The sequence below is a fragment of the Primulina huaijiensis genome, chromosome 3 (assembly GCF_012295235.1).
Source record: "Primulina huaijiensis isolate GDHJ02 chromosome 3, ASM1229523v2, whole genome shotgun sequence".
NCBI lineage: Eukaryota > Viridiplantae > Streptophyta > Magnoliopsida > Lamiales > Gesneriaceae > Primulina > Primulina huaijiensis.
In genome coordinates, this window is record NC_133308.1 from 4,482,759 (window position 1) to 4,496,591 (window position 13,833).

Genomic DNA, 13,833 nt, shown 5'->3' on the forward strand with positions numbered 1-13,833 from the left:
AATGTATTTTATACTCTAGCTTATACAATTTTCAACGCCAACGACTACACTAATGTTCTCAACAAATAGTTCTAACTTATCTGAGGATATAGTGCCTACAAGTTCTAATTTCTTTCTACCTAATTATTGTATTTCAAAAATAAAAATTGTCGGGGCATGTTCAAAGGTAAGATGAAGTTGGGGAGACGAGTATGTCATAGTTAGTAACTTCATCTCATGTTCTTACGGCGACGAGATTAGGTTGAAATATGAAATTTTTTTATATCATTCAATATTTTTTTAAATAAAATAAAATAAAATTTCACGTAATTATAACAAATTAAATTAGACAAAATTAAAATTTAGAAACTTATATGCAATTCAAAAAATAAATGTATTTAAAAATACAAATAATTAAATATAATTAACTACAAACTAAATAAATTACTGACTGGATCTTTGAATAATTTGCTCTTGCGTCTTTATACAATATTGACGTGGAATGTCGCTCAATTTTGGATTGTTAACATCTTTTTCCATTATCCGATTTTCCAATTTCATCTCTTTTATTATGTTTTTCTGTTCCAGAGTTTGCTGAATTTTCGCATAATGCTCTTTTTCTATAGTAATTATAGTGTTTTTTTTTTTATAATATTGTGTCTCTCACCTTCTTGCTTTTTTTTTGGAGCAAATTCACCAAGCTTCGATATTACGATCATTCTCCTCTCATGGTCTTTTTGAAAGCCTTCATTCTCATTGGTCTAATGGTTTTGCTCAATTAATACACATCATCTCCTTTTATTGGTCTTGAGTGTATCAGATGCTGTGGATAAAGTAGATGAAGATAAATCGTCATCAATATTATTTGGTTTCTTAGTAGCATTCATCGAAACTCCTTTGAATTTTTCAAACAAACATATATTCGATTTTGGTTGCTCCATCACCACTAACTAAACTTTCTAATCGGATCATAGACTCATATAATATTGCTCAAACATTGTTTGAGATTGAGTGCAATAGACAAAAAAAAATCTAATTAAGAGTTTATTGAACTTCAATTAAAATAAAAAAAAATCAGAATGCATATCTTCATCTCAAATGACGATCTACTTGGGTGCTTCCACTTCACTTATTTTGCTTTGGAAAACGAACATTCATTTCTCAACATCCGTGAAATGTTGCCTCATGTTTTATTGTGTACGTACTTTCCATTCATCTAGTATCTCATGGTTATGCTCCTTCCAAAACAATCCCCTAAAACTAATGTTGCTTTGATTATTGCTAAATGCTATACTGGTGGAAGTGTTGTACCATGTCTTTGTAAGACGTTCATCTTCGGTTTCCATCCAATGTTTTTTCCTTCTTCCTTTTTCTTCTTGGTTTAAAAGATGTGGTTTCAAAAGTACGAGGACGAGGGGCTTCACTAATATTTTGGGAAAATTTTAGTTTGTAAAATCCGGTAGATACAACTCGATGACACTCCGATCAAATAGCTAACGTGTTCAATTTATTTTACGGAAGCATGATGAACCATTAAAAATAAAAAATAAAAATTTAATCAAGGTATATATATTGGAGACAATAATTTTGTAACATTTTAAATAAAGTAGGAAGCTTAAATTAATTTATAAGAAATGAGTGAGTAAAACCTAAATGAAAATAGGGTTTAAATATTTATTTACTATTTATCCAATAAAATTAAAGGTCTTTTCAAACCCAAAATTTTCAAGGGAATTTTACGCTTGTTTTATTTATAAACATGGGAAGTTAAAAAATTTATTAATTTCATATACGAAATTAAATTACTCGGTAGATGAGCTCACATCCATAGTAGTTTTTTTTCTCTCGGTATACATCTATATTTTGATGTTTATTCTGTATTTTTAAAAAATAGGGAAATTGATTATTCTAGTCTATTTCAAAGTCATAATTTTAAAAATGGCCTTCTTTATTACATAATTTGCATTATGTCTTATATAATTTAAAAATCCTAAAATACCCTTTTTTTATGACCACACATGTTCCATTTTCTTGATTCATTTATTTAATTATCTATTTTTTTTATAGAATTGATTTAACATTTGTTCTGTTTTATTTAATTTATAAGATATTAATTTTTTAATACTACTTACTTATATCAATAAACATATTTTAATAAAATTATGAATGGTTAGTTTGNAAAGTTAAGTGGAAAAAAAAGAAATTCATACTTGCTTAAAGAAATAGGATTGATGTATTTCACGGCCGCCTCTATACGCACGAAATTGATGAGATAATAAAATAAAGAGTTTGAGATGAATAAATTGATAGTGAATATGATTTAAAAGATATGAGATATCTTTGTAATTTGATATGATAAAAAGATTATTTTGGTAAATTAATTTAACTGAAGACTAAAATTGATTATAGCAATTGTGTAAAGTCTATTTAGGTAAATCTCTCTTTAAAATATTATTCACACGTATAAATCCTTGAATATAGTTGAATGTTTTTTACGCTAATCTTAATTTGGAATATATATTTCCTTTCCAAATGAAAAATAATGGTCCAGTGCTTCAAATTATGAATTATCTCTTCATTATTTTTTCTCGCGCAGATCTTCATGGACATGGCAGTACTGGTTGAAGCTCAAGGGGACATGCTTGATAATATAGAGACACAGGTATACTATACCACAAGCATGCTTTACTACTGCTGCAGCTTTCTTCTGGAAAATTAGAATATTTTCTGGAATTTCGATCGACGTAGTTATTTAAAAACATAAAAATTTAAGTAAGATCGTTTCGCGGATCAATTTTATTAGACGGATCTTTGATCCGACACAACTCATGAAAAAAAATATTATTTTGGCAAACACTTGTGTGAGACGGTCTCACGGGTCGTATTTTTGTGAGACAAATCTCTTATTTGGGTTATCCATGAAAAAGTATTACTTTTTATGCTAAGAGTATTACTTTTTATTGTGAATATCGGTAGGGTTGACCCGTCTCACAGATAAAGATTCGTGAGATCGTCTCACAAGAGACCTGCTCTATTATTTTTATGTTAAAAAGTATTATTTTCCATAGTAGGTATGGATTGAGTCAACATGTCTCACACATATATGCACGTGAGACCGTCTCACAAGAGAAATACTATTTCAAAATTTATAGATTTTGAACCAATAAGTTTAATTTAACAAACAAAACTTTTTGGTTGATTCTTGATTAATTGTGACCCTATCTACTTTCGCTCGCTTGAATCGGACTTCACTAAAAAAATTACAGAATAAGTTGCATATATACTTTTTTGATACTTAAGCAAGATATATAAATTATATATAAAATAATGCATTGGTTTATATGATGATCCCATATAAATGGAAAATTTAACATTGCAAATATTATTCATATATATCATTAAATAAAAGTGTCATTTCAACTTTTATTCCCTTCTAATCTTGTCTGCAAAATATTTCGTGTGATGTAATATATGATCATATTCATTTTTGTGAAATATATCTTTATAAATACATAAAAAACCGACAAACTATTTTTGTTTAGAAAGACCACTTTCTAAATTAATATAAAAAAGCAAGAGTTACTCACATTTTCCACATTTGTAGGGGTTTATGCTTGTTTTAATTATAAACATAGGATGTTAAAAATATTATTAAATTCATAAACTAAGTTAAGTGTGCTATTATGTTAGGTACAATAATTGTCCTTGCTTGGTAGAGCGATCGAACCGTGGTGCTTGAGCTACTGTGTGGTTTAAAAGATTTGAGTTGCATCATTACTATTAGCTATAGCTTTTGATAAAGTGGTAAGCACTCGGTCATACATATTATATAAATAATATGTCATTTAATGGACACAATATTTTATTTCTCAAATTATCCAAGCACAAACATTTTTTTTCTCAAAATTGTCATAGTAACTAATTTTCAATATTACTCTTCTCAAATTATAGGGTTTTTTTTAAAAATAATTTAATTTTAAAATTTTTTTTCAAAAATAATGTAAAAAAAAAAAAATTCCAAAACTACTGCAATCCGCGCTTACGGAGAGCAGCGTCCGCGCTTCGTAAGCACGTACGCTGGTCCACGTAAGCGACGGAATATTTTAGAGACGGAATATATATAAAAACCGTCGCTAATTAAACCGTCGCTAAAATGGACTTCTAGCTCTCAATTATAAAGATTTCACAAGGAAATTTATAAGCACAAATCGATCATCAATTGATCATATAATAAATTATCAGTGTGTGCTTGCTGTGATCAGTATGGCTTGCAAAAAGCTTTTTCAAGAAATTCAAAAGATTGGAGAATTCAGAAAATCAGAGAGTCGGAGAATTTAAAAGCTTGTCTAACTGATTTATATATAGACTTCATATGAAATAGTCATCTTTTTAAATAATATAACCGTTTCTAAACACTTTTTTTTGTCATGTCATTGTTCTTTCTAACATATTCTCGTAGTGCACATGAATTCTGATATTATGTATGAACCAGTGACTGTTTCGGTAAAGAAAAATTTATATGATATTTCAGCTGGATTAATTAATGAGCATAATGATAATTTTCAGAGAATGTTTGGATTTGGGCTGTCAAAGAATGTTTGGATTTGGGCTGACTGATTGACTGAAATAACCTGATATCAATTGAGTTCCATCAGTTGTCATTTGATAATTTTACCTATCAGTATCCCTTCTACCTTTAATAGTGTATTATTAATTTTGCTCGATAGTCAGTTAGACTCTGATTGACTTAGAAAATGTTTGCTTGTGAATATTCAGTTTTCTTCTTGAATTCAATTTAATTAGGCTTTGTGATTATCTATTGGATCAAAAGCCTTGTCACAAAAACCGAAATGTTCTTACAATTTTTTCCTTTTTTGGTGTTTGAAAAAATTGGTGCCCTTGAATCAGAATACTGATTAATTAATCAGAATAAAATTACAACTGGATTGACTTGCCAAGTATACAAAGCATGTCCTCTAAGCCCTATCTTCTATGATAATATTTTTGAGATCCAGAGTGCTTGTCAGTTGGCTTCTTAGACCGGTTAGTTGGCTCGGCTGTTCTTTCTTATGAGCTTAACTGGAGGATTCAGTTGGCTTATTTTCTACCCTTTTTTTTGTCAACACCAGATGGTGCCTTCAAGTAGACAATAACAGTTGCTAACTGAGAGCTAACTCCATCAATTTTCTGATTAAAGTTAGCTTGAACTTCTTCAATCTTGGCGTAAATTTGAAATTTGTTATCTTGTATTTGCCCATCGAGATGAGTAGCAGTAGCCGCCTGAGCCTTCTTAATCTGTTTTAGTCGAGTAGATATATCAATTATGCCTTTTGATTGGTTCGATACCTCCTTGAGCATCTTGTCCTTGAAAGATTCCAAAGCTTCCTCGGTATTCAAGTTATTCTTTTTGATAACAATGATAGAAGAAAAAATAGATGTGAAGCTAGAATGGATTCTGTCCAAGGTGTTTCCATCTGATAGATCCATATCAGGAGAAGATGACTCTATTCTTGGAGGTTCCTTACATAAAACAAGTGTTAAATCAGGAGCCTGACTACTTGAAGGACATGTCTGTTCAGTCATTAGTAAACTTGAATCAGTTTGACTAATAAATGCTTCGATCTGAGCTTCTTCAACCTATTGGCTCTACATCATTTTCAGTAGGAGGTTGGCCAACCATAGCTATTTCAACTACTTCTTTCTCTATGGCTTGAATGAATGCAACTTCATCATACTCTACTAACAGTACATACTCAGATAGGATGACTTATTCTATAGTAATTAGTGCATTATTCTTGTGAATTCGTGAAGATGCAGACAAAAGTTTGCTCAAAGTAATGTCATCATCATCATCTTATTCTTATTGTTGTTGTACAATCAATTATACAACTTCATCTACGTTTGCCAAGATGATAAGCCTCAGAGGTTGAGATGTCAATCTCTGATTTGTATTGGCAGTTTGGCTTCTTGAGGAGCTGGTTCAGTCTACTTCTCAGAGGGAAACTAAGATGATGATCCGGCATCATTTTTTTCATTGGCCTTCACTGACTCGAACAACTCGTCATCACTTTCCCAGTACTCTACCTTCATTTGTAGTGACACGAGATCTATGTTAAGTTAGTTGATAGGTTCAGGGAAATGTTTAGAAGAGGGTTGAATAAACACTCGTAACAAATTTCTTAACTTCAAAATAATTCAGTCTGGTTAGAAACTGAACTTAATATTCTCAATGTCAATGTCATTTAGTTAACAAAAATACGTACGAAAAAAAGCCAAACTGAAATATTAGAACAATTCAAAAATGGATTGACTATGTAAACTGAATGATAAATAGACACAAATAAGTATACAAACTGTTTCGAATATAGTGAATTACAAAGAATTCATAGCAAAACCTAGGAACGGGCAGAGTGGGCAGAGACAAAGGCAGAGGCGAGACAGTGAGAGGCGAAGGCAATGAGAATGCGAGAAGCAATATGATGGTTTAGAAGCTTCAATTTTTTTTTGAATTTATTTTTTTTTATGCAGAAGTGCGATTTTAGTCTGTCAAAAACTTTAAAAAAAAAAGATGCGTGGCTTCTATGAAACACATAAGCGAGTGCTTAGCGCCTCAAAACGAAGCGCACAGAAGCGTGAACCTGCTGCATTTCGGAGTTTCCCCGAAGCGGGCCTTTGCGCCTTGAGTCGCCTCGAGCTTAAGCGACCGACACAAACTTTTTTAACAACTATGTTGAAACAACATGCCACGGAATTTCATGACGACAAGTAACTTCTATCTACTTGCAAGGGACAACATTTCATGTTTTGACATAAGATAATTTTTTATTAAAAATTTATATATTGATTACGATTGATTTTTTTTAGTTATGCAAATAATTTTCCCATACTGTATATTATCATGGTTACTATACTGTATATTATCAGCAGGGTTGAGTATCTGCTTGAGGCGCATAACACCAGTAGTAGTAGCTCCCTCAAAAAATATATTAGCTCGAGTAGGCTGATCAGCTTGAGGGAGCTCTTGACCGGGTTCATTAGAGGGTTGTTGGCGAAGGGGAGTTGATTGAGCAGACCGAGAAGTGCCCTGGCCACCCACGGGGAAATCCTCCAGAATAATCTGCTTGGGGACTGCGAGAGCTTTTCTTTTCCTCTGCCTAAGAAGGATGAGGTCTTCAGCATCTTCTGAGAGCTCGGCCGCAGCCCTAGCCCCGATCTCTTCCTAATCCCGGGAAGTGTTAGCCCGGGCCGTTTCAGTTCTCAGAGCTGCCTCCTCGTCAGCCCGCCTCTTCTCCTCCTCAGCAGCTGCTCGGTGAGCTGCCATCTTCTTCTCTTGAGCAGCCTTCTCAGCTGCTCGCTTCCTGGCAAAGGTCGCCTGCATCTTGGAAGTATCTGTATAAAGAGGGACAGGGTTATGAGAAATTAAACAAGTATAAACAAAAGAATAAAAGATGAGAACAGGGAAGAAAAAGGAATTACCGGGTTGAGAACCCGAGCCTGCAGCTTCATCAATTACCCGGTCCATAGGGTCCTCGGCCCGGGCGCTCAACCCGTATGCTATCAGGTTATCAGTAGAGATAAGGGTAGAGGAGGAGTATTTTTTACCCTCTACCAGTTGCTGGCTTATGAGGAATGGTTCTTCATACTTATAGGCCCTGGGAAGGGTAGGTTGTGGGGGTAGAGAAGGGAGAAAACCGATTTGGCAAGAGAGAGGGGTCGGAAGTTGAAGGAAGAAATATCTTCCTTTCCATCCCTTCTGGGAAGAAGGGATGTCATCAAGGAACCGGGCATTAAATCGGGCAGTCAGGGAAAAGGCGTTATCCCCAAACCGACAAGTGAAGTAATAATGAAGGATGAGGGGAGTGATGAGAAGATTGTTCATTTTGAAAAGGACATAGGCCGAGGCCATAATCCTGAAAGAATTAGGATGGAGTTGATTGATAGGTAACCCAAAAAACTCAGCGACCTCGATATAGAAAGAAGGGAGGGGGAATCGGAGACCATTTCTAACTTGATCCTGGAAAAAGGTAGTATAGCCAGGTGGGGGGTGATCTGCCCGATCAGAGGGACCGGGGATCAGAATGAGAAAAGTGGAAGGGATAGAGCTCGGAGCTCCTCTTCTGCCCCCAAGCGCAGAGTGCTACTCATGGAGGAGAACCAGGGAACTCCTGGGGTCTCGGTAGAAAAAGGGCTCGAGGCCCGGGCTTTACCCTTACCCTTGCTCTTTGCAAGAGCTCGGGCATGGCTAGAAGAGAAGGGTTTTGAAGAGACTAGTTTAGTTTGGTAAGCTGAGGGTTTTTTAGGAGGCTGAGTAATAGAGCGGCGAAGTGGAGAGGGAGAGGAATCAGAGCGCAGCGCGGTGGACTCGTCACTAGGCGAGCCTCGCGCATTGGCTCCTGAAGTCAAAGAGGTAGATTCAGACATTCGAAAGAGAGAACTTACAAATTTTGGAGAGGAAAGACGGTAGGAGTTTGTCGAAGTTGAGTATTTTTCGCCGAGGAGCTTCGAGGAAAAATTTTGCAAGGGCTTCGCCGAGAGTTTGAATTTGAAAGTGATTTTTGAAAAATATGAGGGTTACTATATATAAAAGGGGGGAGTTATTTTCCACCGTTGATCTAGATCGAATCTGACGATTAGGACGGATCTTGGAAGTTGTGCCGGCAGATGAAAGGACGCATACGGTTATCGAGATGTCAGACTTATCCACTTCTCGGAATAAGAAACGTTTGTCGGCGGAAATTAATGATAAATCATCATGACAATAGCCCTGTCATTTTGAGGCCCCGGTATCTTATTCACAACCCGGGAGATTTGAGGCCCCAGCATATTATTCACAGCCCGGCAGATTTGAGGCCCCGGCATCTTATTCACAGCCCGGGAGATTTGAGGCCCCGACATATTATTCACAGCCCAGGAGATTTGAGGCCCCGTTATATTATACACAACCCGGGATATCCTTCCACATTTTAAAAGTATTTGAAGCCCCCGATGCTCTCAACACATTCTGAATTATCATACGGAAGATCAAGTATGACTGATCGGGGCAGCGAGTTAGACTCTAGCCCGACTATTTTAGGGATGTGTGGTGATACCCCTATAAGGATCCGGGTCATCATGGTTGACCCGGGTCACTAATTGGATAGCACATGTCAAAACCAAAGTGACCAGGTACTCTCCTTAACTTCTCGGGCACTACTTTCTCGGGAGATCGTCATCATAGCCCGAGCTCTCAAACGAGTACTCGGGCACCTTACTACCTGAGTCACCTCGAGAATTGAACTACACTCAAGTATGATTGNTCCCCCTCACGGGCTTTCCCATGCATCATTACTCATAAGCTACTCTAGCCCATGCACTGGAGTTTGTACCTTCCCAGACTCGAACCTGAGATCACATGGATATATAGATACTCAGCACAAGTCTTTCTTCCACCTTTTGGCTTCTCATATATATAAATATATATATATATATATATGAGAAGCCAAAAGGTGGAAGAAAGAGTAGAGTGAGATAACATTAACAAGTTGATCATAATAGACTTGGTCATCGATGTCAATTTGCTGAAGAAAAACGCGTGCTTGGTTTACGAATTAATTAGTTTGTATACCTTGGTAAATACGCAAATAAGAAGATATTGTATCGATTACCTTTTCAGTGAAATATATATTCAATTTTTCACTTTCCTATTCTTCTTTTTCATTTTTCTGTGATTTTCTTGATTTGAATTGATGGTAATAGTTCTCATATATATCAATATGTCTCGGTTAGAACATGAGGATAATCAATTTTTTCCCGATACGAATCTGATGCATTTTTCTTTGCATTATCTCAGCCGTGGACCTTGAACCTTAAACAAGCAAGTTCCCGGGTAAATGAAGAAACACCTGAATTATCATGATCATCTCCGTTCTGCTTGTTTTCAGCATATTTTACACTTACGGTTATAAAACCATCCACAGATGAAGGAAAATGGGTGGGTTTTCGCTACGAGTGATACGGAAGTCGATCAAGAAAACAATTTCCCCGCAAGTTCTTGACTGAGCATCGATGTATACAGGGCCGATTCTGACAATATTTGGGCCTGAGTCTAACTTTTAAAAAGAGGTCTCTGAATCATAATGTGTGTTCATAATTTTTTTTAGTTCCATAGCGATTTTTCAAATTAAATCAATACGAAAGACAATATAAAAAATTAAATTAAATGAATAAAAATATCAAACATGTTCAAAATGATCACTAAAAAACAACTAGCCTAATAGTATAATATATAAAAAATTTTTAAAAAATTTTTGGGCCCAAAAAAAGAGATGGGCCTGAGTCATTGGACTCACTTGATTCTGAATAAGAACGGCCCTGGATGTATATCTGTAGTATACGTTCACCAGTTATGAATATCGGTGTCATCATTTTCTTGATTTCTTCTCATTAGGTTGGTCGTATGTTGTTCCACAATTAAGAATGTCGTTGAACTACTTTAAAAATATTGCAAGATAATATATATAACTCAAGCCTGGAAGTTCCATCAAATGAGAACTATGCCAAACATGCACAAAATAACAATAAATCGAGACACATCCCCACAACATTCGAAGTCACACCTCTCAACATTAACGTCCACAAAAGAAAATTTAGTATCGTATCGAATATAAGTCGAATAAAAAAAATTTACTTTAAACAAAATTTCAAAACAAGTAAAAAATAACGATCAACACATATTGTTTAGACTGTTGTACGATTTTAAATATTGAAACCTATAAATTTTTTTATTTTATTTGAGGCGTTGAATTAATCAAAATAGAAATCGAAATTTGACTCTATTGGAAGTGGTGGGCTATATTCGCACAGGTGGAGTTTGCTTCTAGAAGTGTTTGACAATATTAATAGATGAATTTATTTACATTCATAAAAAACTCGTGATGTTCCAGTCTAAATAAATTCAAGAAAATGAAATATCGTAATTTTATATAATATGTCAAAATTAAATAATGCACTAGTAAAAAAAGAAATATCATAATTTTATTATTGTTTTTCTTTTTGTGATATTTATTGTGAAATAATGAAATGGTGTTTGGGTGACAAAATAGTTGGTAGGATTCCTAATCTTCCCACTCTATTTCAACTCCATTAATAATTTCATTTGAAAATCATAATCTAGAAATTTTAAAAAAAAAACAACAATTTTTTTAAAAAAAATTAGAACCCAATATAATTTAATTTATTTTAAAAATAGTAATTTTTTATTTTTTTGGAAAAAAGTCAAATTGTTGGGGTTAAAAGTTACAGATTTACAAAAGAAATGTGAAATTTAGAGAGAGAAGTCTCTGCGAAGGAATTTTTGGGCCTCTCTCTCTTCACATGGCAGATACATACCTTCACCGATTCGTTCATTTCAAATCTCAGGTTTTTATTGCTCAATTCTATTTTCATGATCAAGAGTCCGAAGAATAGTTTACATTTGAGGTGGGGGTTTTCTTCTTGTTTCCCTGCATTTTTGTTCTTTTTTTTTTTGTTTGTTTTGTGGCATGGCCTATGGCTTCGCTTTGATTATTGATAGTTTAATTCTTTCCTGGTATTTATACATGTGAGAGAAATTATGTTGTGTTTTTTGATTTCAAGGTCAGATGAATCTATTCATGGTTTATTTTGGAGATTTCCTTCATGGGATACCGATTATTTACCGTTGAAGATAGGTTTTTTTCAAATTTTTTAATGTAATTTCCATTTATGGGATCGTGGTCAAATCTGAGTACGTGTTACGAAGCATGGTTGTAATATTTTTATATTGGTTTTTCGTGTTATTTAGGCAGCTGAAATGTTGGACCGAGTTTTTCTTGACATGATTTCTTGGTGTACTTTGATAAAATCTCAGGGGTTATATTTTTATTCTAAGCATCAAGATTAGATTGTTCTAAAATCATGGGAAATTGCTGTACGACTCCTGGTTTTTCTGAGGAGAAGAAGAAAAAGAAGAATAGACCAAACCCTTTTTCAATTGATTATGGTGGAAATCATGGATCTGGGGTTACGGACAAGCTTGTTGTGTTGAAAGACCCAACTGGACACGATATTAGTGAAAGATATGAACTTGGACGTGAGCTCGGAAGAGGTGAATTTGGGATCACGTATTTATGCACTGAATTGGAGACTGGTGAAAAATACGCCTGCAAGTCGATATCAAAGAAGAAGCTCAGGACATCAGTGGATATTGAGGATGTTAGAAGGGAGGTTGAGATCATGAAGCAGATGCCTAAGCACCCGAATATCGTTAGCTTGAAAGACACTTATGAGGATGATACTGCTATAAATATAGTCATGGAGCTTTGTGAAGGTGGTGAATTGTTTGATCGGATTGTAGCAAGGGGACATTATACAGAGAGAGCAGCTGCGGCTGTGATGAAGACCATTGTGGAAGTTGTTCAGGTTAAATTGCAACAAAAATAATTCTCAATTCAATTGGAATGACTTGAATTTTTGTATTCATTTGTCTTCATATGATGTGTCTATGGAAGTATTTGTTCCGTGCTTTTTTCAATGAGTTTTCTGTACTCTGCCCAAAGCAACTAACTTTTCTGTGTTGCTTGCATGAGAGGTTATTCACACCACTTGAAAATTTTACTTTAAAACCTTGCAATTCAGGACATAGTGTTGCTATTATTTTGTTACCGATTACAAATTTTGAACTTTGAATCATCAAAAGTTTCAGTCAATACAAGCTTCATAATTTTATGCATCCTATATGGTGTTTTTTTTCTTCAGTGTGAGTTCTGGAGCATGCCTATTCTTTCAAACTCGTAATTGGATTTGGTTGGTACACACACAGTAAATTTTTTCTACCATGGCTTTGTAGGTTTTAAGAATATAATTCTCTTATTTTATTGAAGGAAAAGCCGCAGCTTATATAGTACAGGAGAGAGAAAGAAACTGAAACAAAAACCTAGTAAAAATAGGATCTGCCTAACAACCAACTAGATAAGATGACAACTAATAATTAAATAAATAAATCAATAATGGAAGAAAACCCTAATAATTCTAACACTCCCCCTCAAGTTGGTGCATAAATGTCAAACATGCCCAACTTGCTTACAAGGCTCTCGAACACAGGTTTGAACAGGCCCTTTGTGAAGATATCAGCCACCTGTGCTGAGGAAGGTACAACGGTGTGCAGATCAGACCTTGATCCAGTTTCTCCTTTATGAAGTGCATGTCCACTTCAATATGTTTGGTTCGGTCATGCTGAACTGGATTGTGAGCTATACTAATCGCCGCCTTATTGTCACAATATAATCTGATCGGTAATGTAAACTCAAGCCTCAAATCTTTCATAACACGTTGAGCCCACAAAACTTCAGTTATCCCATTAGCCATTGCCCTAAACTCAGCCTCTGCACTACTACGAGCTACCACACTCTGCTTTTTACTTCTCCACGTGACTAGATTTCCCCATAGAAACGTGCAGTAACCCGATGTAGACTTCCTATCTGTCACAGAACCAGCCCAATCAGCATCGGTATATACCTCAATATTCCTGCTGCCACTCTTCTTGAAACAAAGTCCTTTGCCCGGGCATCCTTTCAGGTACCTTAAGATCCTATTTGCTGCTTCAAGATGATCTCTAGACGGCGCGTGCATAAACTGACTGACAAGGCTAACCGCAAAAGCTATGTCGGGTCGAGTATGAGAGAGGTAAATCAGTTTGCCAACTAGCCTCTGATACTGATGCACATCGGCCGGAGATTTGCAGCTCATCTCGCCAAGTTTCTTGTTTGCATCAATAGGAGTATCTACTGGTTTACACCCACTCATACCAGTTTCCTCCAGGAGATCGAGTATATACTTGCGCTGAGAAACAACAAGTCC

General features: G+C 35.2%; 1 protein-coding gene across 3 annotated transcripts in view; it reads left to right on the forward strand.

The window, feature by feature from the left end:
- The first annotated feature begins 11,245 nt into the window (after positions 1 to 11,245).
- The window catches only part of LOC140973228 (calcium-dependent protein kinase 8-like), a 9,328-nt gene continuing 6,740 nt past the window's right edge, over positions 11,246 to 13,833 (forward strand). The window contains exons 1-2 of one of the 3 annotated variants that reach the window (XM_073435875.1): positions 11,246 to 11,376; positions 11,846 to 12,396. In XM_073435875.1, coding sequence (XP_073291976.1) covers positions 11,893 to 12,396 — 504 coding nt within the window. In that variant the 5' untranslated portion in view covers positions 11,246 to 11,376; positions 11,846 to 11,892. Of the gene's footprint in view, positions 11,437 to 11,827; positions 12,397 to 13,833 lie in introns of those variants that run through there. The other 2 variants (XM_073435874.1, XM_073435876.1) reach the window with 2 other exon arrangements.